The sequence below is a fragment of the Tribolium madens genome, unplaced genomic scaffold, assembly GCF_015345945.1.
Source record: "Tribolium madens isolate multiple individuals breed KSU strain unplaced genomic scaffold, Tmad_KSU_1.1 Scaffold_19;HRSCAF=116;Tcas5.2_LG9, whole genome shotgun sequence".
Taxonomy (NCBI): Eukaryota; Metazoa; Arthropoda; class Insecta; order Coleoptera; family Tenebrionidae; genus Tribolium; species Tribolium madens.
Window position 1 is genome coordinate 11665780 of NW_025400983.1, and position 26563 is coordinate 11692342.

General features: G+C 31.3%; 1 protein-coding gene across 5 annotated transcripts in view; it reads right to left on the reverse strand.

Annotated features, from left to right (window-relative positions):
• LOC123015873 (serine/threonine-protein kinase 32B) overlaps positions 1-26563 on the reverse strand; it is a 46410-nt gene that overhangs the window by 451 nt on the left and 19396 nt on the right. For 3 of the 5 annotated variants that reach the window (XM_044415907.1, XM_044415908.1, XM_044415910.1), the window contains 7 exons: positions 6150-6315; positions 5940-6099; positions 878-915; positions 599-760; positions 405-550; positions 233-358; positions 45-182 (listed from right to left, as the gene is read on the reverse strand). In XM_044415907.1, coding sequence (XP_044271842.1) covers positions 45-182; positions 233-358; positions 405-550; positions 599-760; positions 878-915; positions 5940-6099; positions 6150-6315 — 936 coding nt within the window. Of the gene's footprint in view, positions 1-44; positions 183-232; positions 359-404; positions 551-598; positions 761-877; positions 916-5939; positions 6100-6149; positions 6316-6646; positions 6878-20342; positions 20360-26563 lie in introns of those variants that run through there. The other 2 variants (XM_044415911.1, XM_044415909.1) reach the window with 2 other exon arrangements.

Genomic DNA, 26563 nt, shown 5'->3' on the forward strand with positions numbered 1-26563 from the left:
AACAAAAGTTCAAAAACTTTGCCTCGCAAAAAATTAAATTTTACCAAATCTATACTCATCGTTCCTTGAATCTCCCTTATTGATCTTTGTTTTGCCAATCGTTTCTTTTTTTTGTGCAAGGGTTTTGTTTCTATGATCATTTCTTCGAGTTCGAAAGTTGGATCACAATTCAAATGGTCTTTCTGAAATTCAGAATTAATGTATATTTACCGTTAATAAAAAAACGACTAACAGGTGGTGTAAAATGGGGCTTATACTGCCTTTGAAACACTCTTTCCATATCAAACTTCTTTAGGCACTTGACTTGTTTGAGTTCTTGTATGTTTGAAATCCTCAAGCCCGGACTTATACACAACAACTAAAAACAAACAAAAAATTTCTAATCCGGGAAAAATATTATTTACCCTTGAAATTAAATCAATGATCCCTTCGCTCCAACTCGACGGGTAATCTAATCCGATTTGGAATAAGATTCTCACTTCTTGTATGCCAGTATTGGAGTGAATATCAAACGGTCTCATGCCTCTCAACATTTCATAAGCTACCACACCTGAAACGCTCCGGTATTAAATTTCCCAAATATTCGCCAAATGTTTACCCAACGACCACCAATCGACGGGATAAGAATATCCCACGCATAAGTCAACCGCACAGTCGAAGATTTCCGGTGCTATGTATGGCTTAGTTCCGGACATAGATGTCGCTAAATGAGTATCTTCTAAAACTGTAGCAATGTTAAAATCCGTGATGTGGAAGTGACCTAAAAGTAAAAATTACTTTCGTCTTGTCAGCAAATTAGGCCATTAGAGGGTGAGATAATGCTTCAAAGTCCTAAGGCTTTAATGGAAATGGGGGTGGAATTACTAACACCTCTTACCTTCTTCGTCCAGTAGAATGTTGTCCGGTTTGATATCTCTAAAAAAGGAAAATCAAATCAACACAATTTAAAGAAATCGGCTAATTATGGGTTGTTTTCTTCCAAATAAGTTTTAAAACAATTTGGAATGTACTCGTAGTTCAAGATGGGACCAAAGGTTTTTCATTCGTACACATTGAGTTACGTATACTTTTTGCACAAATTCTGCATGGAATAAAAAACAGAATTACAATAAGTAGGAGTATTATTGGGAGGAGATTACGGTAAAACTATTAGCCAGAGTTACAAGAAATTCCGAAATTGTTAATTAAAGTGCGTTCCGGAGATTTCCGGTTAAAATGATAAGCCAAATGGGTAAGTTTGTAGGAACCCTATGCAAAATATTTCGGGGACTTCGGAAAACAGGAAAATCCCTGTTAACATAAGAGATGAAAATGAAAGCTTACGACAACTACCGGACTTGCAGCTACGATGGAAAACATCTTCATTCGGCCCAAATGCACATTTTCTCAAGAAAGAAGTTTACTTCCATTTTAGGAAATTCTATCCTGAAATTAGATTTCCTAGCTGTAAAACGGCCCAAAGACATGGTTTTTTAAGTCAAAATTCTCTACGATAAATAGTTTTCAAGTTGTTAGTTAAACATGAGCTTCACCTTCAAAGTAATTTTTAAACTTAATTTGAAAGACTGGATATTCAGATCGTGTTTAAATTACATTTCTCCATTTGAAGTAACTAACAAAATTTCGATCCGCCACTCATTAATTATCACAGAAAAAAAGAATTAGCAATGCTGACTTCCACTAAGTTATACAACCTGTGCATTAGGTTGGGATTTTTGGCCTACTTTTCTTCCTTTCTAAATTATTAAATCTACGCCTCCGGTGGTCGCTTTTGCTTGCTACCCCGAAGTCGAAGTATCAGATTTTAGTACAGATCATCTTGGAATTTTTAATCAAACGATCGATATTTCGAACCAGACGTCGAGTTACATACCAAAAAGACGTGATTTAAAAGGCAACAATATCGTATAGTTGCCGTAACGAGGGTTTTTACAATGCTTTTTTTACTGTTTACAAACTGTAAAAGTATTGTCCGGTGGTTTTAATGAAGAGGTTTCCGAAGCAATTTATCAGGATTTTTTGTCAAGAATATTGGTGAATTGAATTTTCGATGGGATATTATATGGTTTAATATTGAGTCAAATAAGACATTTTATAAAGATGTAATATTTTTGTGCATTTAAAATAATGCAAATTCAAATTAACGTACACATTTTACGGTTGCTTAATTGCAACCGTAAAATGCAATTTAATATGCATAGTAGCATATTAAATTATTATTATATCGATTGGTGTTCTATAACATATGAAAAATGCAACTCCTTTTTGTTTAAAATCTAAACGGTAATGAATTAATCATATTATGTAAATGTTGTGTACATAACTAATTACTATTATAAATTTTGATATTTGTTTATTACGTTTTATGATAGTATTGATTAAACATCCTACAAAAATTGAGCATGCATGTAACTATAGAATCCAGAATTAACTGTTTTATTATTTGGGTGTAATGGCTATTTATTCGTTTTGTACAAAAAGAAAACCAGAATGGTTAAATTTTTTTTATGTGAATGTGTCAGGCTTAGACGAGTTGAAAATCCTTATATATCATTTTTCTAAAAAGTGTATACTTTTTTTAGAAACGATCATCTACTCATCTGTTTAGAGTCACTTTGTAGTTATGGTAGTTCACTAACAGTTAATGATAACCTTATAACTGGTGTTTATTTAAATTTGGCGTCATAGTTGTCGATGATGTGAGTGTGTTGTGAACGGACCACACTTTTTAATACGCCCAGCGAGGTGTCAAATGTCAGATAAATAACTTTGGTTCGATCATAATCGAACATTCATGAATAGCTTTGATAACAAACTTAAAAAAAAACACAAAACAGTTATAGTAGCCCAGGTACTCGAATGTACGTTTTGAGTATTTTTGAAAGTTTAGCAAGCTTATTCATTTGTGAGGGAGGTTAAAATCCCAGCTATTGTTTTTTTTTTGTAAAATTTAATAAAAAACATATTGAAATGAAAGAATTATTTGATAAACTTTAACGCATGAAAATACAAAACAAGAAATTAAATCAGAAAAAAACAAACAACAAACCTAAAAAGTTAAAAACCAAAATAAAAATCAAAGCAAATGTTTAAAACGGAAGTCCTGGCTACTTCTTCAGTGTTAATCAGAGTATCTACCACAGCAGTCATTACTGTCGTTGGATTCACTATACGCGAAGACCATGTCCGCATATTCAATTGTAGAATAGTTAACCAACAAGTCTTCTAGTTTTCATCTAAATTTAAAAAATATACTCATTGGAGTTTAGAGCATTGGCTCAGAAACTCAAACCATAACCGACTGGATCAAGAAGCAAACTTACATCTGTTGTCTTGTCAATAATTTTAAAGTGCAAGCTAATTTTCAACATCAGCGGTTTTCAAAATTTGGGACCATAGTTACAAATCGATTATTTGCAAAAACTATGCATTTTTGGTATACACGAATTTTACTTTTTCGATTTCATTTGCTATTCTGTACTTACTTTAAAATTTTTACTAAACCATTCCGTAACACACTGTATATTTGTTTATCTGATACGAAAAGGTGAAAGCTCTTTAATTATCTAGGTGACATTCATTATCATCAAACTATATCCAACAGTTTCGGAATAATTAAAGTAGGTTTCGAGGTTTTCGATAATAGTATATTAAAGAACAAGTTTTATAAGGGTTGCCATTATAATATGAGTATTTTATGCTAGTTTTTCTAATTTGCGAGCCATTTTTTCTTATTTTAATTAAAAAAATATATTTTTTTGTCGCCTAGAGAATTTTGTGTTAGTTGGTATCGGTTGGTAACACTCGGCGCCCACCTGTTTTTTTGAGTCATTTCTGCCGCCTGTCATCAAAAATAAAATTCACAGATTATTAGTTATTAGTGTTACAACATAATAATAATAAATAAAATATGAGAAACAGAATTTACTTTGCATTCCGCCCGAAATTCGCCAAATTGCCGAAGCAACAACGCAAAATTTGTTACCTGACAAGTCAGAAGCGACATCCAAAAACTAAATAACCCTAAATTCATTAAAGTACAGTGTGCTTTTATAGATAGCCATAAACGACTCCTACTGGAGACGTTAATAAACGTATTATAAACGCAAATTAGAAAAACTAATTTTTTAAGTCTTGATCTTTGTATTTTTTTATCTGAAATAATAAGAGTTGCAGATAATTAACAAAGAGTACCTAGAGTAATTTTACTCTCACATTAGTCATACACCGTAAATCAATAAGCGGCTATGTAATGAAATGTAAATATGTGTATTGAAATTTGACATGTTAATGATCAAGTAAAAACAATTTTTCTACAATAATATGTGAGGTCAAACTTCACACATCGAAATCAATACGCAAAGTTAGCCATTTTTTGTTAAGGCCACGAAATTTGCAGCACTGCAAGAATTCGCCTTTTTCGTCTAATTAATAAAACTATTTCATTTCAACTAGAAGACGTAACGTATAAGTGGGGAGACAGCCATCCGCACAACCTCTTACGTTATTTTCCTGACACACTAGTGTTTATAGTTACTTTTACATTTGCACATTACTGAAATAATGTGTGAATCTGTTATTAAAATAGTTGAAATGGAGAAAAATTGCTACAGAAGCAATTGAATTAGTAATTTAGCAAAATATTATGCGTAACTTGACAATTTGAAAGAAAAAATTCCCGGTGTTTTTGTAATTTTAACGTTGGCTCTCCTGCATATCACCGCCCAAGAGAAGTAATATTATTACTCCTCATGAGATATAATGACGTGTTTCCTAACCTTAAAAAGGTTAGTAATCGGCATATTACATTGGTGATTCTGAATAAAAAAATTTTTACACCATATGGTACAAATTGGTGATTTTTGATAATAAGTACCTATCTGATTAACGTTGCAAAATTTACCGTTTCCGCTAACTAAAGTCAATAATCATGATCCTTTATCACCACTCAATAGATGACCCGTTTCTTTTGAATCACCCTGTATAAGATTTTGTCTTTTCCCAACTTCTTTCACAACATAAATACATAATGTTCGGCATTTTCTAACTAGTTGTATGAATAATTAATTAACTAATCCTTTCGTCTGCTGCTACGTTTCATTCTTTTTCAATTGTCAATGCAATTAGTGTACAAAAGAATCTATATTTCCTGAAATCGGATGAATCAGTTTCAGTTTACAATAAAATAATGATTTTCATTTACTTTCCAAAAGCTTTATTTAAGTAAATTTCATTTTTGCATGACCAGGAGATTTACTACAATTTTTTTACTAGAAAAATTTTTCATATCCTGTAATGCATACATCCTTGACGCCAAATTACAATCCCCGGGACAAAAACAAGTCAAACGTAAACATTCATTTCCATTGTAATTAGAAAAGAAAACGCAATTTTCATTTTCCCTTGTTGTAAATAATGAGTTATTTCGTCGACGTAATCCAGAATTTATTCTACACGCATTTAGCAAAACACGTACGCCACACATCGTAAAAAACCAGTTCACGTTTCAAAACATTACCTCTGGGATAAATATCATCACTAACTTAATACACCACTGGAAAGTTTACACAAAGTTCATTATTCGCCGTCGCTTTGCTCCGATACAGACCTCCACCCTGGCGACAGATTTGTTCCGGCGAACTTTAAACCGTTCACTTTTTCCATCATTAAGCTCGTTAATTCCAATTCGCAAAATATTTGCTCGTGATTTGTTTATTGACGTTGATCGATTGCGTTCGTAATTAATCAACAAACAGGATGCAGAAAGTCTCCAACTCTAGAGAAACTTTTTTATAACTATTTACTCATTTAGACAAAATCATTATAATATTTTTTTTTTATCTTCATGGCACAGCGGTAAGGTTTAATTCACCCTGTATGATACATTAAAATGTGAATTTTTGGGGTTTGTGTCACCTGTAAAAACCTTTTTAACTCACCTGTGTATTATCTGCTTTGTCTGAAGATAATCCAGTGCCAAAGCCAGCTCGCATACCATCAATTTGACAGCATCTTCCGAGAAATTCACTTCTTGTTGGATATGATACCTCAAGTCACCTCCCAAGAGCAGATCCGTCACCATGAAGAGATCTTCTTCATCTTTTAAAAAACTCGTTATCGACTGACCCGTGTCAATTGCTTATACCAACCTTGAAATGAAAACCAAATATTGACAAGAAAGGGATGTTCTAATCTCGTCAGGATTTCCACCTCTCTGAGTACGTTCTTGAGGGCGTCTCGTTCCATACATTGATGCTTATTCATGTACTTCATCGCGAACATCTGCTTCGAATCTTTCTTTTGGACGATACACACCTGAAATAATACAAACGTGTTTGAAAAATGGTGGATGCGCCGGGACAATCCCTAATTATGACGTCCGTCATTCCGAGCATTTTCATTAGTTAATGCGACCAAAAATTATGAATTTACAAGTTAATTATGGAGATAATATCAGCGAGTGGTATATGCCGCCAGACCGGATTATGAGGCTTATCGTTTGTTATGTATGCGAGCTTTTAAAGCGTTTGCGTCACATCTGGAATATATGGACCACTCGAAAAGCTGGATTAATGTAATAAATGGAAAAAATTGCGAGACCGTTAAAGTTTCTGCCAAAAAACGGATGACTGAAATAAATATTTACCTGAAAGCTAAACATAAATCAAGTTGTCTTGAATAAAAAAAACGAAGAGGGAATTTCAGCTGAACTGTGCACACATGAAGATTTATCTTCTTAATACTGTATTGCGTTTGCTTCTAGGAATGAGTTGCTATTATTTCCGCCTTGTTAAATTTTTACGATAAGCGGAAGGAAGTTGCTAGTCAGACGAGAACATAATGTTAAAAATTGTTTATCGTGTAGTTTTACATAGCTTCGAGCTACAAGAAAGTCGTTTAAATAATATTATCGTCAAGTTCCTTATAAAAGAAACAAAAAAGCTATTAAAAAAAATAAGCGAATATTCAATATTCAATAGATACTTTACTTTTAGTTAACTACTAGAAAATTTGAAAAAGCAACATACCTTGGCAAAAAAACAAATTAGTAATTTTGAATATAACAAAAATATTTTTTTTTTTTGTTAAAAGAATATAAAAAAGTAAATTAGCAAAACTTTTTTGAATTTAAAACAAGCAATAATATTGTTGTAACTTTTTATTTTTTCGTTATTATAACACTTGGATTGCACCAAACAATTTTTAAAAGTGTTTATTAATTCTAGCTAGAAGAAAAAAATCTAGAACTAACACGTCTGTTAATCGACAATTAACGCATGTGCTTTTTTTTAAGCAATGGGTGGGCCATTTGTTAGTTTCTTTTTGAAGTGCGTGTTATTTTCACATTAGCAACAGTGACGCGCCTGATATATTGACAGGTATACAGAGCTTTCATTTCAAAAGGATCCAGTCTCAATAACTTTTGACATTGAGTAAATGTATTTTCAAGATAAAACAGGTCGATTAGGATCCCGAGGGAGAAGTTGAAAACCAACATTAGTTACATTTTAAGTTTCATCCCCTAGTCGCTAGCCACCTCTACTTTAATTTTTTTTTTCGGAAAGAGAAAAAATCAGCGTTTCCAAAAGTCAAAGAAAATTTTTTTTTGTCGATTTGTTTTTTAGTTAGGGGTGGTTTTATTTTTGAAATTGTCAGTCCTAGTAGCTTTTGATTGAACTCAATTTAATTTAAATAAAAAAATGTCGATTTGGGTTGCGATGAGAGAGTTTAAAACCAACATTAAATACGTTTTAGGTTTCATCCCCTAGTCACTAACCACCCTTTAAAATTTTAAAGAGCCCATCCAAGTTTTTGAAACATTTTTGGAAGAAGTGGAAAAAAGCTTATCCAATCGTAAATGAAAAAAAAATATTTTGTCGATTCGTTTTTGAGTTAGGGGTAGTTTGATTTTAGAAATTTCCATCAGTCCTAGTAGCCTTTAACTTTGATTTTGATTATGTGTTATCTAATACATTTTATTAAGAAGGCGGTGGTGTCAACAGTTCAGCGAAAATTTACCATTTGACAGTTCAGTTAATTAAAAAATTACTTTTATTTAAATTAAATTGAGTTAAATCAAAGGCTACTAGGACTAAAAATTTCAAAAATTAAACCACCGTTAACTAAAAAACGAATCGACAATTTTTTTTTTCTTTGACAGTTAGATACGCTCATTTATTCCCTTTCTGAAAATGTTTCAAAAAGTAGGGGGTGCCGTTTAAAATTCTAAAGTAGGGGTGGCTAGCGACTAGGGGATGAAACCTAAAACGTATTTAATGTTGGTTTTAAATCTCCCATCGCAACCCTGTTTAGTCAAAGGCTACTAAGACTAAAAATTTCAAAAAGTAAACCAACCCTAACTGAAAAACAAATCGACAAAAAAATTTTTTCTTTAACATTTGGAGACGCTGATTTTTTCTCTTTCCGAAAACGTTCTAAAAAGTAGAGGGTGCCATTTAAAATTTTGAAGTGGCTAGCGACTACTTAAAATGTTGGTTTTCAACTTCCCCCTCGGGATCCTAATTGACCTGTTTTTGTTTGAAAATACATTTACTCAATGTCAAAAGTTATTGAGACTGGATCCTTTTGAAATGAAAGCCCTGTATAGTCCGGTTTAAAAAAAATGTTTTACGCTTGAACAACGCTGGGAAATATTGATAAATTATTTTCGAAGCGAGAGCTGTGTTGCAAAAACTGTGCGAAAGTTGAGAAAAATTTTTGGTCGAAATACGATTTGACACCGTTGGACTATTTTTTATGGAAAATTGTTAAAGACCGTTGTTACTCCAACGATCCACAAACTATTGACGCACTTAAAAAATATCCATCAAGTTATTCGTGAAATAGAGACAAATAATCGACAATGTATTGCAAAATTGGGTTAAGAGAATGGGCTACTGCCAAGTCAGCCGAGGCAGCCATTTAACTAAAAGCAGTGTAGTTTTAATAACAATCTTAAAAAGAAACCAACAGATGGCCTACCCTATAACATTTTGTTTTAAAAAACTCTCTTTTTCCAATAACATAATATTCAATTCTATTTTTTTTCCTCTAGTATGGCTAAAACACTAAAATAAATACATATTGTATCTCCTAATTTCTCAGCCGATCTGTTCCTGCTAGCCTCTTGAAAAGTGAATTCAGAAATTTAGAGTTACCAAAATAATTGTTAGCAATCATTAAAAAATCATTAATTATATGTAACTGAACTTTGAGTGAATTTCCGTAGATTTAATTTAATCTTGCCTAAATATGACAATTTAGTGCAAACATAGTTTTTCCCTTTTTTTTTTGTTTTTCTCTTACGAATATTATTATAAATAAATCTGATAAAACTGAATTCAATAAAAAATGTGAAAGGACACTACTTAGTAAGTAACACAGGAGAGAAATAATTAGTTTCTCAATTACTCCCAAATCAAATTAGCACGACTCCAGCGTCATCCTTTGCATTATAAACAACCTTGTCCTAATCCCTGTATTATTCCGCTAGGTCAGTTTCCGCGACAAACAAACTCTGTTGTGGGTTTAAAAAAGTTTTATTGTTAAGAATTTCGTTTTTGTGCGTCCGTTTTATTCTCTTCCAGCAAGTGTACTTGAAATTCACCCCAAACATCGCTTTCTCGGGATTCACCTTCTCCGTATCGCTTCTGGTTATTCTGGATCCGTTTCAGCTTTCAACTTAAAACATTTTCTCCATTTTCTCGCAAATTCAGCAACGATTAAGTCTGAAAAGCGTAAATTATCATTTCCGATTTATGACCGCGATGCCATTTCAGAGGGATGCACCAATCTTTGATAAAAATCGCCTCGAAGAGACAATCTCGCTTTAATAAACTCGACCAACTGAATCATCTGAACAAATATAAACGGACTTTTCTTGAGGAAAAATTTCAGTCTCGTGGGATTTACGAAAAAATATATATGCAGACCGGTTTAAATTAGGTTCTCTTGTTCTATTGCATTTCGAGCACTTGGAATTACATTACGTTGGAAGGAGCGTACGAGTATCGATGCGACATTTATATTGTCCCACTACCTACTAGAGTGTTTTATACATTTTATGTAAAATTACCCAAGGCGGAAATTGCGTTAAAGGAAAACGAATTTAGCTAAATTGATTGTGAATCGGTTATAATTTTTAAAATAATTTGAGTCAATATCTTTACTAAAAAATGAGCATTATTAAATTTTGCTTCGCTACGAAAATGGTCTTACAAAGGCTTTAAAAGCGTATTGTGTCTAATAATAGCAACTAAAATCTAAATTTTTCACGCCTTGTCTTTAAGTTCGAAAACTTAATACATTAAACAGATCCTGAAGAAATAATAATCAAGTAATAAAACTGTTTCACGTCTAAAGATCCACTAAATGACAATTAACAATTTAACAACACTTTAATTAATTACTTAATATATTTAATTTTCCGCTAACTAAATATTAAAACTTCGCAACAATCGTTATTCAGAGTAGCTTTCTGTATAAAAGTGTAATTTAGCCATTGTTCGTCACAAATAATTCTCCCAGTAACATTCATACAAAGGAATTTGAGAAACGGTTTGTTTTACATAGCTTTCATTCAATTCAAAGTCGTTATTTACAAAGTCTTTTGAGGAAAAAACGGGATTAAAATTTTATTAGGCTAAAAACAAAATAGAACAAGCGATAGATTCTCCACGCTCGTAAAATACTAAACACCAACCATAAATTCTCCAAAAACGATCAGCAATGTATAATTCAGGAGTTTTATTAACGGAAGACACTTCCACCGTAAGAGAATTCCTATCGGACATTCGATCCAAATTTATTATTTTACGTATGGACTTTTTAAATTGAATTTATACATCCGCGAAGAAGGCACACGATTGAAAGTAATCAGAAAAATGCCGGATGCGCGAGGATAACAGCTTCTCTCCAAATTATTTTATTTATTTATTTAAACCATTTCGATAATAGAATTATATGTTTGAAAAAATAGGTAAATCGCTTGTAGGAACACGAATGGGGATAAAACGGAATATTTTTCCATCTTGTAAAAAAGTAACAATCTTTGATCATCTATACAAAGAAAATTTTCACAATTCTGTAACATGTAAATTTCACAAATCTCTATTAGTACAATAAAACTCGACAACTTAACATTGAATTTGGTAATTCAATTCTCCTGCATCGATCCCCCCGAGATGTAAAATCCGGAATCCAGACATTTACTTTGCTGAATAAATACGATGTGCTCGAAATGAAACAGGAATAGTGATTATAAAGTGGTTTTCCTCAAGGAAACTTTTCAACCGCAAATCGACTCGATAAAAAGGGATAATCCGAGATTATGTCGCGACATTGGACCATAAAAGCATCCCAGCTTAGACGTTAAAGATTTCAACAATAAAGAAACTTCAAGAACGATAATTGTTACATCGATTTTCCCTAAATTAGAGCGCAGGTGTGTAATAGGCAAAGACAACATTAACCGAGGTGGGAAAAACAACAGTGCATCCAACCTTCAGCACTTAAAAACATAATTTTGTTTTGATTTAATTAAGTTTGTTAAAATTAAGCCATTACTGCTCACTTGTTAAATGAGCTCCAATGTTTTTTTGCTTCATATTTTGCTACGGTTTATTATCTTAAAACACGTTAAAGTGTCATCAAAAATGGTGGATGCGCCGAGTCAAATCAACAATCATTCGCAAGCCATTAATAATTTTCTAAATGAAGGATTAATTGCGTTACAACACTGTTTAGCGATTACAAAGTTTATGAATAATTAGTACAAAACTGTGGTGGAAGTTTAGAATACAAATACTGCAAATATTTTCCTCATAAATCGACTTAAAGTTTGTTCAGTTTTGACAATCAATGTGCTTAACAGTTAGTTCAGATGAAAAATGTTTATATATTTCTTCTATTCGAACGAATCGTAGTTACAAACCTAACAAAAACTTTTGGTCAAATTGGATCCTAAAATTGTCGTATATTCTGATGCAATTTGCAATAATTTTGGCCAAAGCTGATATTCGACTTGGTCTCCTTTTAGTTTGTATTAAATGGACCAGTCATTAATTTTCATTATCGACACATTGTGTGGTGGGAGAAAATCGAATGAAAGCAATTTTTCAAGAACAATGGCTAGTTACTCCAAAAAATCAAATAAATGAGATTACTCAAAGGCGCCTTATTGGCGAGGGATTCAAGTTAATTTAAATATTCATGAAATACCTTTTAAGTTTGTTTATTAATATTTATTGAAGTTCACCCCTCTCTGAAGTCTTGAACGTGCTAAAACGATTCCATTCCGTCATACGCAGCATAAATAACTATATAAAACGTGAAAACCGTAATGAAACAGCTATAATTTTGTGTAAATAACGACAAATATTTAATCTTATTGCTAGATAAGCAAAACATTCGAAACTTTTCCACAAAGCGAGAGAAATGAATCATTGTTGGGAGCTCTTTTAAAACTTGGTATTTGGATAGTTTATTATTCTAAATAGGTATTTGTGTCACGCAAGACTGCTCTCACCAACTTTTCTATTAATCGCATTGTTTTAGTGAAATCGTACAAAAAGGTTTTTGAGAAAATAATTAAATAATGGTGGCGCGCACTTAACTTGATCACAGTTAAATTCATTAAGTAGACCCAAAGCAAACTAAAACACAGTTTTTTTTTAATATCGCCGAAATATTTCGGTTTAATTAAAACTTCATTTAGAGAGACATTTTTTTCACTCCATTCAATCATTTATTACTTTGGTTACACAGGTGAGATTCAGATGATAAATAAAAAACACTTGAAAAAATTGCTGTAACCTATCGTCTTGCAGAAATAGAACGTCATTAAAAAAATGAACCTATTAATCTTCGCCGGGTAAAAGGGCAACAAATTTTCCTTACAGGAAACGAATTTTCTCGATAAAAGCGGGATTTTAGCGTTTCCCCAAAGATAAAACTAGTCTCTTAGTTAAAATATAACGTACATGAGAACCAACAAGATCTACCGTTGTCTGTTAGTGAGTGTATTAAAAAAACTGAAACCTAAAATTATTCATTTAAACAGTTTCGTTTAAATACGCTTGAGAAAGCTTTTTTATATATTTTCTTGAATCAAAGTTAAGTTTTATTTGAATGTTTTCAACATCAATTTAATTTGCACTGAAATACGTTGAGCATGTCATAAAGAAAGTATAACATGGTCCAAATTACACAAAAACGATTTATGTCAATATAAAATTTGGCGTCAACGGACATAAAACTTAAAAACTTAAAAAGTGTCATAAAACCACTAAATTACTCGAAGTGTAACTATAAAATTTATGACCAAAGGAGAAATATGCATGCGATGTTCAAATTTTTATGTTTTAAATGAATTTTATTGGAATATTTTTTTAAATTTACATTTCCGATAAACATACTAAACCTATCAATAACAAAAAGCAATCATAAGTGACGAATTCGGTCTTTTGCAGACTCTTCTCTTTTAAATTGAGGGACAATTCAACGATCTTCGATATAGTAAGGTACTAGATCCAATTATCTTAACGCTCGGTTCGGTTAAACGGTTGAGTTAGGGTAAACGACCGATCTAGTTAAACGGTTGATTGAATCATCGGATAAAATGATCAAATACTTGAGTATTGATTAGTGCGTTTCGTATCGGTTCATTCATGTGAAGGATGAGTTTCTTATCAAAATTTTAAAGTAAACCTCGTGCCATTTCAATTGCCTCATTGGCAACACCGTAATTGTGTTTTAGAGGTTAAGTAAGTCAAAACATTTGATTTGTGTGTAAAAGAAAAATGTGTGTAACAACTAACAAATTTAGAGCCAAAATTATTATTCAACGTAAGTTAAACAAAATATCCGCAATCGTTTTACAAAAAAAAAAATTGCGAAGTTTTGACGTCCCTGAACGTAAGTTTTAAAGTTAAGTTGTCAAGAGATAAAATATAAAAAATAAAGAACTTTAGTAAGTAATACGCTTGAACATTGTTGTCTTTATTGTGTCAAGTTTTTATTTTTTTTTCCTTATCGATTATCATTTTACATAAATAAATTTTGAGGTCGGTACTTTTTAAACATTTAAGAACTGGGGAACTTAGATAATGACAGAAGTTCTTTCAGTTACTTTTGACGTTTATAAGTTAGTAAAAGTTAGTAGTTTGAAGAAATTCTAAGTTTAAAAACCAGATTACGAGAAAAATTATATGTGCGTTCCTTCTTAATTTAAAAATCAATTAAGTATTAAAACCATTAAAAAATTTTTGAATTGAACAAGAATTTGAATGTTTTATTCTTGGTTTTACTTAAACTTTTATTCAAAAAATATACTAGGACAAGAAATTCTACTCGAGATTTTGAGTCTAAAGTAAAAATTTTAATTTTAAAGACGTAGTTTTGAGATCAAAGCAAATATTCATTTGTTCCTTTTTATGGCTGCACAAAATTTAATTACAGTTATCGTACAATAAAAAAAATATTGACGCCGGCAAAACGTGATTCTCGCTAAATTCAAATTTCGCGTTATATAAGCTCCAATATGCTGCACACACTTGTGGCTTTATATTCTAAAAAAACCTAAACTTTAGGCAGGAACAACACGTCGGGTGTAATATAAATCTCCTCATCACTTGGTGAAATATAAGGAGCTTTCGATAGTAGACACAGAAAGATCTCGAGTGAATTCCCTCAAGTCACAAGACTTATAAAAGTCGAATTTGAAGTTGTTGCAAACCTCCAAGGATTAGAGCGTATAGGAAATGCGATTTGTTTAAAGTTCGCACCCGGTATGAAGTGCAAAAATTACATTTGATCTAATTGGTTAGAAGGAGCGCGAATTCGTGTAAAACACGGCCGCAAAGTGAATTAACTCTCGACTAAAGGCAATCATCGATTAAACGATTCGATTTGCCGGATGCGATGGAAAAATTACGGGCAGGAAGCGTAGTTTTTTTTTGGAGTTTTTGTTTCCGTTAACGAAATTAGATTGTTCTTTGATGGCAGGTTGCATATTGTATCGGCAAAACAAAGGAATTAATTGTATTTTTTGCTTGAAGATAGAAATTATTGCCTTTATGAGACTATGCTTTAATTTTCTGTTCGTTTTACTTCCCCGTTTACATCCGCATCGTGTATTCGTTTACATAACCTTCAACTCGACACCAAAGACTGAGGACTGACATTATGTAGAACGCTTGTTTGTCTCGTTCTAATATAAATCTTGCATCATGCCTGACTATTCAAGGAGAAACCTAGTAGTCTTTTAATGGAACGTTCCGGATTTCTATTTAACACACCTAAAGCCTGCGTTTATCATTTTTCTAAATACAAAGACGAGAGCACCTAAAAATAGTTGCGTAGTATTTGAATTATTCAACAATACAATATTCAGATTCTTACACAAACTCATATTTTTAAAATTTATATTTTGTAGAGTAGCTAAAGTTTGAACAAAAAATACGTTATAAACAACCGGAAATTGCTTTTGCATTATATTAATAAATGAATAATGTAAGACAGTTCGATTTTACTCATAAATAATAATTATTTGACCTCACTTTTAGCTATATTTACTTTGTTTGGAAAAGATTAAACCATTGCGTGTCATGTGCGGTCTAAAATGGTAAAAACGCTGTTGTTAAAAAAATTATGACACAATTGCATAAAACATATCCACTTACAATAATAGCTATTTATGTATCAAGTACGCAAAATAGGGTTTTAGGGGACGAATCGTAATTAATGACGAGGCGACGTAGGAGCCGAGTTTTTAATGATAAGAGTCACATAAAACCTTTTGCGTACGTGGTGCATACAAGATTTTTTTGTTAAACCTCCCAAAACACGAATTCACACCTCTTACTAATTAAAAAAATTTCGTTATCAAAGTAACCAATTTTATTTTTTAGACAGATTATCTAAAATAACCGTTTTGCGTATTATTTTATTGAGTCCGGAAAAGACTCATTTTAGGGACTCAAATGAGTCAATAAAACAGCTGTTTTCGAGAGCGTATACAAAAAATTAATGTTACATTATAATTATTTTCTGTATGGGCTGTTGAAATGCATTATGAAATAAACTTAATTTTCAACATAATTAAACAGGTTAGGGTTGTTCCACTGAATTCTCTATTTCAAATTATTTTACAAAGAATAAGATTTACAGGTGATCCATATAAAACTACAAGCCTGAAAAACTTTGAATATAATCAATATACAGGGTGAATCTTAAAACTTATTGGGCAAGAATTATACATTCCCTAAGTTTATGCGTATAAGTTAAGACTCATTTCATTATGTATGAAATGAGTATTATTTGAATTAACATCATTTTGTAGGTTATTTCTGAAATTCAAATATTGCTTCATATTTATGAATAATCTGTATATTATAACTTTTATTTTTTTCTGAACGAAAGCAAATCAAGAGAAGAGCGAAAAAGTAGTAGTAAAACCTAAAAAACTCTCACAATAAACGGCGCTAGTATTGTTACAATTTTCTTAAAATTAAATTTTTAAGTCATTTCAAACGGCTTCTCTTTTATCAAATTAAACAATTAACTTCATTTAAACCTTATTACATCACACTCATTCAACCGCAACTTAATTTTTTTCCTCGAGGTCTCGCTTCTCATCCTCAAATATTTTGCATATGAAAACAAGAATGAAGACTAACGGTGAGATATAAATAGTGTTTTCATGTTTAATAAAAACATGTATTCGCTCTACCCTTTTGAAAACTTAAACTTATAATGTAGTTAATGTCTGGTAACATTGAATTGAGTTGTAAATGCATTTTAGAGGGTGTAATGGCAACTCGAAAAACAACATGACATTTGCATATCACTTTTCGAATGATTTCAACTTGTTTGTCCATAAAAAAGTACCACACTTTTCAATGTGACGAGACTAAAAAACAAAGAATATATGTTATTGGTATTTGTAATTTTATTGAATATTGAATGAGCAAATAGCCATAATTGTATCCAGGAAAATTCTCTATTTTTATTGCAAACATTCATTTATTTCATTATTTGTATTTTTTTAAATACATTTCTGTGACTCAGTTACGTCCAACACTATTCCATATTTTTGTAATTTAGAAAACTGATCCATAGAATATATTGAATTATCAAAATAAACTGAAACCCTCATTTTACGTGGATAATTAACTATAATTATCATTATTATAGTAAATCCCCGTTTCTCAAATCCTAATTATTACTCTCATTGTTGTTTAAGAGATTAGCTCAGTTAATTAAGTGACTACTAGAACCCTTGTTAAGATCCCTATTGTAATTGTCATGTGAAGGTAATATGATTGTCATCATCCCCTAAAATAATGTTTCATCGGCGCAGAATGATTAGATTTAAAATAAAAACGTTTAAAGGAGCTCCTTTGTTTGTTTGGATATATAGAACGCATTGCAGTCAACCAGTTTTAAATTAAATGTTCAAAATGTTTGTCTACATTTAAAATTCACTGAACAGAACAGTCACAGTTGGAAAATATTAATTAAATTCTGGATCATAACCCATCTCATCCCAACAGTTAAATCAACTTTTTCTCCAACCTTCAGTCCGGCGTTGAACATTTTGCACAAACTACATAACACGCAAATAACTTTTTGTATTGTAAGCTTTTAATCAACATTTTTCACGATGCAAGCAACAAAGTGACTGCATGCTTACCATGTCAGTTATCCGGCTTGCAAATCGTTTCAAAGTAAACAATGGAAAAATAAAACTTTTGTTAGGTCAATCCAAGTTGATATTGGCGAACGAACTGAAACAAATGAAACTCGACTAAAAAGATTGCAACCGAACTGACCATGTAAATAAAATGTTTGAGAAGAGAGATCGTGAGCGGCATTATTGTTGGATTCAGCAAGAAAACTTGAAATGCGAAAGTATCAGACGTAATCAGATGAAACCCTAAAAGCTAGAAACCTGAAATATATCCTGGATACATACCAACCAATTTTAAAAAGAAAATCACAACTAGGTTAATGATCCCATTTGTTAAATTTTATGTTACATCGTTGTATGTTATGTACAACTTTTATTGCACAGAAAATCTCGATTAAATGTTTTTGTTTCATTTGATAAAACATACTGTGATATTAATGCAATTAAAATAATTGAGTAACTGGAATGACAGGAATAATAACTAAATAAATATCCTACGTACATAACTGCTTTGAATTGAATTATGAAATATGAAATAAATAAAATTAGCATCATTTCCCCTATTTTGTAAAATACAATACACTTCATTTTTTATATTAATTTGTAAGTATAAATTTAAAGTTTCTTTTTAATAGTTTTAGGGCCAGTTTCATAATCGAATTTAAAGGAGCATTAATGTTGTTTAGAATGTGCTAATTGAACTAACTTGTTGTCAAAAATTTCACATTCAAAATTAAAGTCTCGATTTTAATTTTTAAAATCAGCGCAGTTTTTGTTATTTAAAACATCCGAGATATTAATGCAAAGTTGAAAGCCCCATTTTAAAAACAAAATTCCAAGTTAAAAAAAAGCATTATCGAATTAAGGGTTAGTTTCATAATCAAATTAAAGGGACTTTAAACTTCATGTTGGTTTAGAATGTAAAATTTTTGGCACCAAGTCCGTAGTAATTAGCACATTCTAAACAACATTTAATTTAAGGGTCCTTTAAATTGGATTATGAAACTGGCCCTAAAAGGCAGAATTGTTAACCTAAAACTAAGAATTTAAAGTTTACAAGTCACAATATATTTTTTTTAGAATTTCCAGTTTAGAAGTTTGAGCCTCAGAGTATCTAAAATATTTCGAATTTAAAAGTCAGAAGTGTAAATTTTAGTATTGAAGATTTAGTTTTAATGCCGAAATTACAAATTTTCAAATTCAAGTTAAAAGTCATAATTCGAGGAAAATAAAATTCTACAAAACAAGATTCTCAAATTAAAAGCAAGAATATTGCGATAGAAATAACAATTTCGAATATTGAAATTTAAATGCCAACTTTCAAATTTTTGCTTTTAGAATTAAAAAAGCCACATTCGAAGTCAAATTCGAGTTTTAAAAATGGAACTCCAGCTTTGAATTAACAAGTCACAGCTGAAGAAAAATTAGAATATATTAAATTTTTAGTTTAAAAATCAAAAACTCAAAATGAAGTTTCACAGAATTCTGAATTTCGGAATGAAAAAACTCTAAATTTGAGCTTATACCTAACTTATAGCCATTAAAACAACTGGAGTTTTATGGATAGTTTAAAAATCGAGGTCGTAGTTTAAATTTGAGCGACCGGGGGGAACGAGATTTAATAGGCTGAGATTTTTAAACTATACGTAAGACTCGTGTTCTTCAAGAATTTTTGCAACACTAATAGTGAATCAAAAATTTTACTAAATTCAGAAATTATTGTAAAGAAGTACGTCAAAATAATGTCAAAATTGACAAAAAATATGCATCAGCGTATTTTATAAACTCATGAGATACGTAGCTATTAATTGGCGCCCTATTTTATAGATAGCATATTTTAACGGCAACATAAACCATTTGAACTATAAAATTACACGACATAAACATAATATTAACGGTTTTTAATAAAACAATAGCATTTAATTGTATAAAGAATAAATAAAAAGTATGAAACCAACCGTTTTTTACTTAAACTATATATTTTTTTTAAAAAAGCGTGTCTTACCGTCACGTAGATCATTTGTAATTTTATTTTTAATGGGGAAAATTGTTCTGAGGCTAATATTTATACCCCCAATATCATCACAACAATCGTAATTCAAGCCCTATAAAATAGACGGAGGTCATGTCGTGTTCTAGATTCATACTACCCTCACCAGCAAATAAAAAAATAGACTAATAATATAAACACAGTTTTTTGTAATCCACTTTCAATTTTCTTTTTTTTTTTTCAATTTTAATCAAAAAATTTAACGGTCGATTGAAACCTTAATTATTTTAACTTAACTTACCTTAATAAGGTTCACTTATTTCCCAATAAAAGAATTTTATAATTGGAGACACGCTCACAAACTTAAATAAAAATTTCAAATAAACATACAGGGTGTTTGAGGATTGCGAGCAAATATTTAAACCACTAATAGAACACGGTAAAAGAAGCAACTTTCGTTATTCCAACTTTTGTCGAAAGCACGTCATTTTTGAGTTAAAATTAAAAATAAATTGAGGCTGACAACCCGTCCCCGCCTATGTCTTAATACGATGTTTAGGTTCATTCATAAGAAAAAACTTTGGAACGTAAACAGCGTAAAGACAAAAAAATTATCGCTACATTAGGGTAGATCAGTGTCAATGTTAATGGGTCAATACTTACTATTATACAAAATTGCTCGAAATGTGGTCATTCGTTGGCAATGCACACTTCTTGTACTCTTCGGGCTAGAAGCTTGCGTTCGCACACATAGCCCTTCGAAGGTATAAATTTGAGCTGCGTACACTAATTCACTAATTGTTTCATGTGAACCCCCAAAAAAACACACATATTTAAATCTGGTGACCGTGGTGGTCATTGGCGACCAATTCATCTCTAGGGAAAATGATTGTTCAATCCATTGGTGATTATGGTGGCATAATCTGATGGAGCTCCACTTGTAAATACCGCATGGTCGCCAAGGGCACGTCCTTCACCAGATCGGACAACACATTTTCCAAAAAATCCAGATAAACGGCACTAGTTAAACGTTGAGGTAATATGTGGCATTTGAGTAGTTGGCCATAATGACTTGATTGACAATTTGATTTCAAATCGATGTGCACAATTCACCCGAAAGCGCATTAACGACTAACTAAACTGACACGTGTAAACAAGTGATAATATTTTTGGACGAAAAGTTTACTTTTTTCTGTATAAAAACTTTCACGGTCAACATTCAATGCAATTTATTTTCATTGATATTTTTACTTCCAACTAACAATGATAGACACACTGAACGGCTCGTGAAAATCATAGGGGGGAAATTGCAAAAATAAAATTTGGATACGGAATTTGTTTGGTCTTCAATTCGACTTTTCATAACAAATGCTCTTAGTGGTTAAAATATTTGCTCGCAATCCACAAACACAAATGCACAATATGATAGTTGTTTGAGTATTTTTTATTTTGATTGACATAGTGGGTCTTGAACGTCAAAGCATCATTCTTTTGTTACGATCACGACAAATCTGTTTTATTTAGTCAGGTACCACTCAAGAGATGGTCCGACAATTTTGAATCACTCTGTACCTATACAAGGTGATTCTTTAATAAACCGACAAAATTTTATCCTTGGTAGTACCAAATGAGTACATGCTGGAAAAAATATTTAAAAAATTCTTTGTTTATTCGTTCTCCAAATAAAATTTATTAAAGTTATTTTTGAGGTAAAGCGTACGCCACTGATATGTTTGTATATGTAAATAGTATTAGCACAGGTAGTGGAAACCATGGTATTAATTTGATGAAAATGTACTTTGATCAGTGCAACAATTCATAAACGCCGTACGTGGCACGGATTAAGGGGGTTTTGCCCCTAGAAATTATAAACGTAAAAAGGGTACAATTTGTCTTCATTTATCCTGAAGCTGTGATAAAATTTTGTCGGTTTATTTAAGAATCACCCTGTATATACCTACATATTTTTCATATCACGTAAGAAAATTCGAACAACTTTCAAAAATTTTCAAATTAGGTCCACAGTGGTGTAATAATTTAGTCTTCCAATTTTTTAAAAATTTAGTCAGAAAAAATGTTACTTGACTGGAGTTTTTTTAAATCCTTGAATAGAGAATTATTATTTTTTATTTAAATTAAATGTTAACAACTGACGAGAAAATAGTGCATTATTATATTTTTAGATGCACAAAGAAAGGTAGCCCTAAGTGATGATCCCATACATACATAAATATCTTACCATGTTCACCGACTCGTAGTAATAATAAATAATAATAGATCAATACTCTGATAAATATTAAAAATAAAACGTCCAGAAATAAGACTAAAGTTTGTTTTTTAATTATATGCATGTGGATCTATTAATAATTCGAAAGACGTACCAAACATTTGTAAATAGCCACATTACGTATTTGCGTAAGGTCGGTCAAGCTATTTATCTCACTTTAACAAATGCGATTAAAGTAACGTAGAGCTAGTGACGTACGTCAAAAAAGTGTCTTACCGTCACGTAGGTCATTTGTAATTTCATTTTTAATGGAAATAACTGTTTTGAGGCTAATATTTACACCCTCTAAGTATATCATCATAATAATCGTAATTCAAGCCCTATAAAAATCCTAATGCCAGGTAGTAGCTTAATTTTTGACTTTAGTACCAAAATATCAGAAACTGTCTAATGTCAAAAACAGACAGAGGTCATGTCGTGTTCTTAATTCACACTACACCCACCAGCAATTCATTAAAATGTAAAACTTTATCTGGATATCAATGACTTTTGGTCTAAGTGCTATAATAAAATTGGAATTATTCCAGTTTTAAAATACTGGATGAAATCCCATTATTCAACTTTGACTTTTAATTCTTTTTAATGCTGCACCATTTGAGCTGCATTTAAACTTTCATTATTCGCCGCCACAAATAAAAACATTCCATTTGAATCTCATATTATTAAAGAAAACCACGATATGTAATTATTTGCATTTTTTTCATCTAGAATTCATAAAATGTGCTCTTATAGAATGAATGCGGTTGTGTTCGTAATCGATACTGCACAACCCATGTAACAACATTTCTCAAGTCCGAATGGCTGGAGGCATTTCGGTAATTACTCATTTCAAAAAGCAAAGAGAGCCTAGCGCCTAATTAATTATTTCTGATATACCACACGTGTTTGAAAAAAGTTTCTCGTATTAATTACAAGAAAATTCAATGAAGATATTTCTTCAGCCCCACCCTATCGCTCCTCTCTGCATATTACGTTAATTATTGATTGAATAATGTCGGAAATGGAACTCGGCACCTTGTCTTAAACAGTTTGCAATAATTTAATAATGGCGCGTCTGAAAGCATTTTTAACTGGAGACTCGTGATAATTTTTTAAATACGATCCTCTATCAGTCTCCTTTTACTTCTAATTAAAATTCGAAAGCTACGACAAACTTAATTATTATTACTCAATTATGTCACTACATAAGTTTCTGACTAATTCGTTTAAGACGAATTCGAGGAAATTTTCAACGGGGTGTGAACTCAAATTGAAAAAGTCTAAAACAAAATACATCGGGATATTGATATAATTCAGCGTGTCATCAAACAAGTATTAGTGGTGAAAATAATTTGAATTTCTCAATTATTGAACCGATAACTGGATTAGTTAGTTTCAATAACGTGAAATGGAGCAGCTTCAGTGTAAGCTCTAATTTAACAAGCAGACAGATACCAATTTGAACGACGCAGCTTTGGAATATTAAGGGCGGTTGACAATATTTCAGGAGGTGAAATTTCAAACATGTTGACGAAAAGTTTAGGGGTTTGGTGGCGCGTTGTCCTTCCTACATGCATTGTTGCAATTACTGAAAAATCAACAAAATAAATATTTTCTGAAACTGTCACAATAAGGAAGATGGATGTGTAATATTAAATTTTATATCTCCCTAGTCAAATTAAGCCCTCCCATTCAGCACCCTTTTCTTCCAAACTGAATTATTTGCAATAAACGCATCCCTGTTATATAGACATGTTCTCTCTGGGGTTCAATATTTAAAAATATATTGGCACAAGTACAATGATAAATTCAGAAAGTAAATAGTCGACTATGAAGCGTCTTTATTTATTGAAAAAAAAACTTCAATAACTTTCCCTTAAAAATAACAAAGAAATCTCAAACTCGTACAAAATTGAAGTTTTTATATCGAGACAACCTTAACCTTAAAACCTTTCACAGTGATGCCATTGGAGTAATTGGATAGGTCGTAATAGACATTTTAGTACTTACATTATTGCCATTAAAGCAATGAGATAGTTAGAAAATTGTCCACTAAAACGTTTCCACTCAGAATGCACAAAGTATTTATTGAAAGACGCCAATTCAGCGTTCTGGTGGGAGAATCTACCATAAAAAACAGAATTACCTTTGAGAAAATTATTTTCCTCAAAATAATGATTATTCAGCAAATCGATAGAAATGCGCACGAATTACAAGTAAATAATTCATTTAACAGAAAAATTATACGTTTTAAGCAAGATAATTGTGCCCTGAGTGACATAGAATGAATTTTAATTAATGTCTATTCCGTTACTTACTAAGTACGCTTTATAGTTGATTCCACTCTAGACAAGTTTAAAGCGTGGTTTACTATGTACTTAACTAGATGGTAATGATGTCTGGAAGGGTTAAGTTGCAGTCCAAGGACAATTGGGCCTCATTCGAGATTAACTATTATGTCAATAATGATAACAATAAACCAAATATCTGAAAGCTAGGACGAGAAAGGGTCCACTATTGACAAAACTTGATAAGACAAATCATTAACCCACAGACACGACCACCATTTCCTCAAAAGCTTCTTGATATTTATTGTCTCAAATAAAAAACAATAAAAACCAATAAAAAACTTAATTGGCTTTCTGTTCAATTCATTTATTGCATTTTAATTGATGATATTTTTCCTTTTTATAAAATAATAATTGAAATAGTCTGTCCTCAGGGGCACTTAAAGCAAAATTTTAATCTACAGGGTAAGTCATTATTCCAAAATAATTTTAGTTTATAATATACACACTATTATTTATTTCGTACTTTCAATAATAATAAATAGAGTACCTATAGCACAAATGAATGTTTACGATCCGGCACTAATGTCTTTTTATGTTTAAAAAATTCCTTCCATCCTTGTCTAACAGTTACCAAATAAACTTTGATTGTAAATAACTATTTAATTGTTCATTTTGTGAAATAAAATGGGTAGTAATAAAGCGTTCAGTAAAAAAATTGATTTTGTTCATTATAAAATAATAAAAGTTCAGTACCAAATTAATTATATTTTGTAAAAAAATAGAAATGTTCACTTATAATACCCCGAGTGTGAAATTTTTTCGAGTGATTGTCAAAAACGTGATTAATTAGTTCTAGAGGAACGCGAGAACTAATTACACGTTTTTGACAATCACAAGAACAATATTCCAGGATTCAATCAACACACGAGTGGTATTCGGTAAGAAAATTGCATGACATTTTTGTTATTTAACTTGCGTAAACTCATTTGTCAAATAAATAAAACCGCCAATGTGATAGGGTTTAAAAAGCAGAGAAAAATGATAAATTCCCGGATTCAATCAATAGGTACACGAGTGGTATTCGGTAAGAAAATTGCATGACATCAATGAGTTCAACTATAAGTCTTCATTTTTGATGTTTAAAATAAAGTTTTACTAAATTTGAAGTTAGTTTTTGTGTCAAAAAATTTCCATTTATTAATTTTATTCTTCAACACTGTCAAAATTTACGGTTTTTCTCCCGTGTAAGGAAGTTTTGACAACTGTTTGGCATTTCTCAATACGAAACGTCAGATTATTTTTAACAGATTTAAAGCAAGTTTAAGCCTTATTGAGTCCAATTCGAAGAATAAAATGTTGTATTCAACTCGTTTGAGTGTAAACCGGACGCTTTATTCCACTTCGTGGATGATAAACCACTCATTACACTCGTGGTTTAATAATCTCGGTGAAATAATGCGTCCGATTTACACTCAAACTCGTCAAATAAATAACTATCCATTTCAAAAGTATCTTGTTATTAACTGGTAACACATATGGTAATTGACATCCTAACGTTAATAGTTTTTTAAAATTTTAGAACAAAATTGGACGTTTTATTCCAGTTACACTCGTGGTTTAATAACCCACTCGGTGAGATAATCCGTCCGATTTACACTCAAACTCGTCGAATAAAGAACTATTAGCTAATGAGTCAAAAAATTATATTAAATACTAAATTCAGATTGGTTCTCCCCTAGGGTCATGCCAAGTAAATTACGTACAGTTTTTTATTGTAATTTATTCAGTATGTAAAAGGGCACGGTAAAAAAAATAATTTTCACAATAAAAATAATAAACGTTCAGTAACTTTTAATCAAAATTAGGAAAATAACATAAGATTTAAGGAATTTTCAGTAGTGGTTCATAACAATGTATGGCCCCTGGGTAAGAATATTATTTATTATTGTAAGTATTACCGAATACTTATTATCCTTAGAGGGTAGTACCTACAGGGTGTCCTACGGGTAAGAATGAGCCTGAATTTTTTTTTGAAGCAACCAACATTACATTTCATAGATAACGTGGATATTAATATATTTCGTTTTAATTAGTTAAACATAGTAATCGTGTTTTTATTTTTGACAAATTTCTATCAGTCAAAATGACTACTCCAGTTTTAGAAAGTTCGCCTATTTGGATATCGCGCTGGATAGAAACGTGCAGTCTGCGAAACGTTTTTCAAACATTCTTCATAAATGAGAATCTTGTTGGTCTTTTCGGCAAGATTTTAATAATTCTCACAAAATTCTCAAGGGTGTCACTTTTTATAAATTAAAGTTGATGTT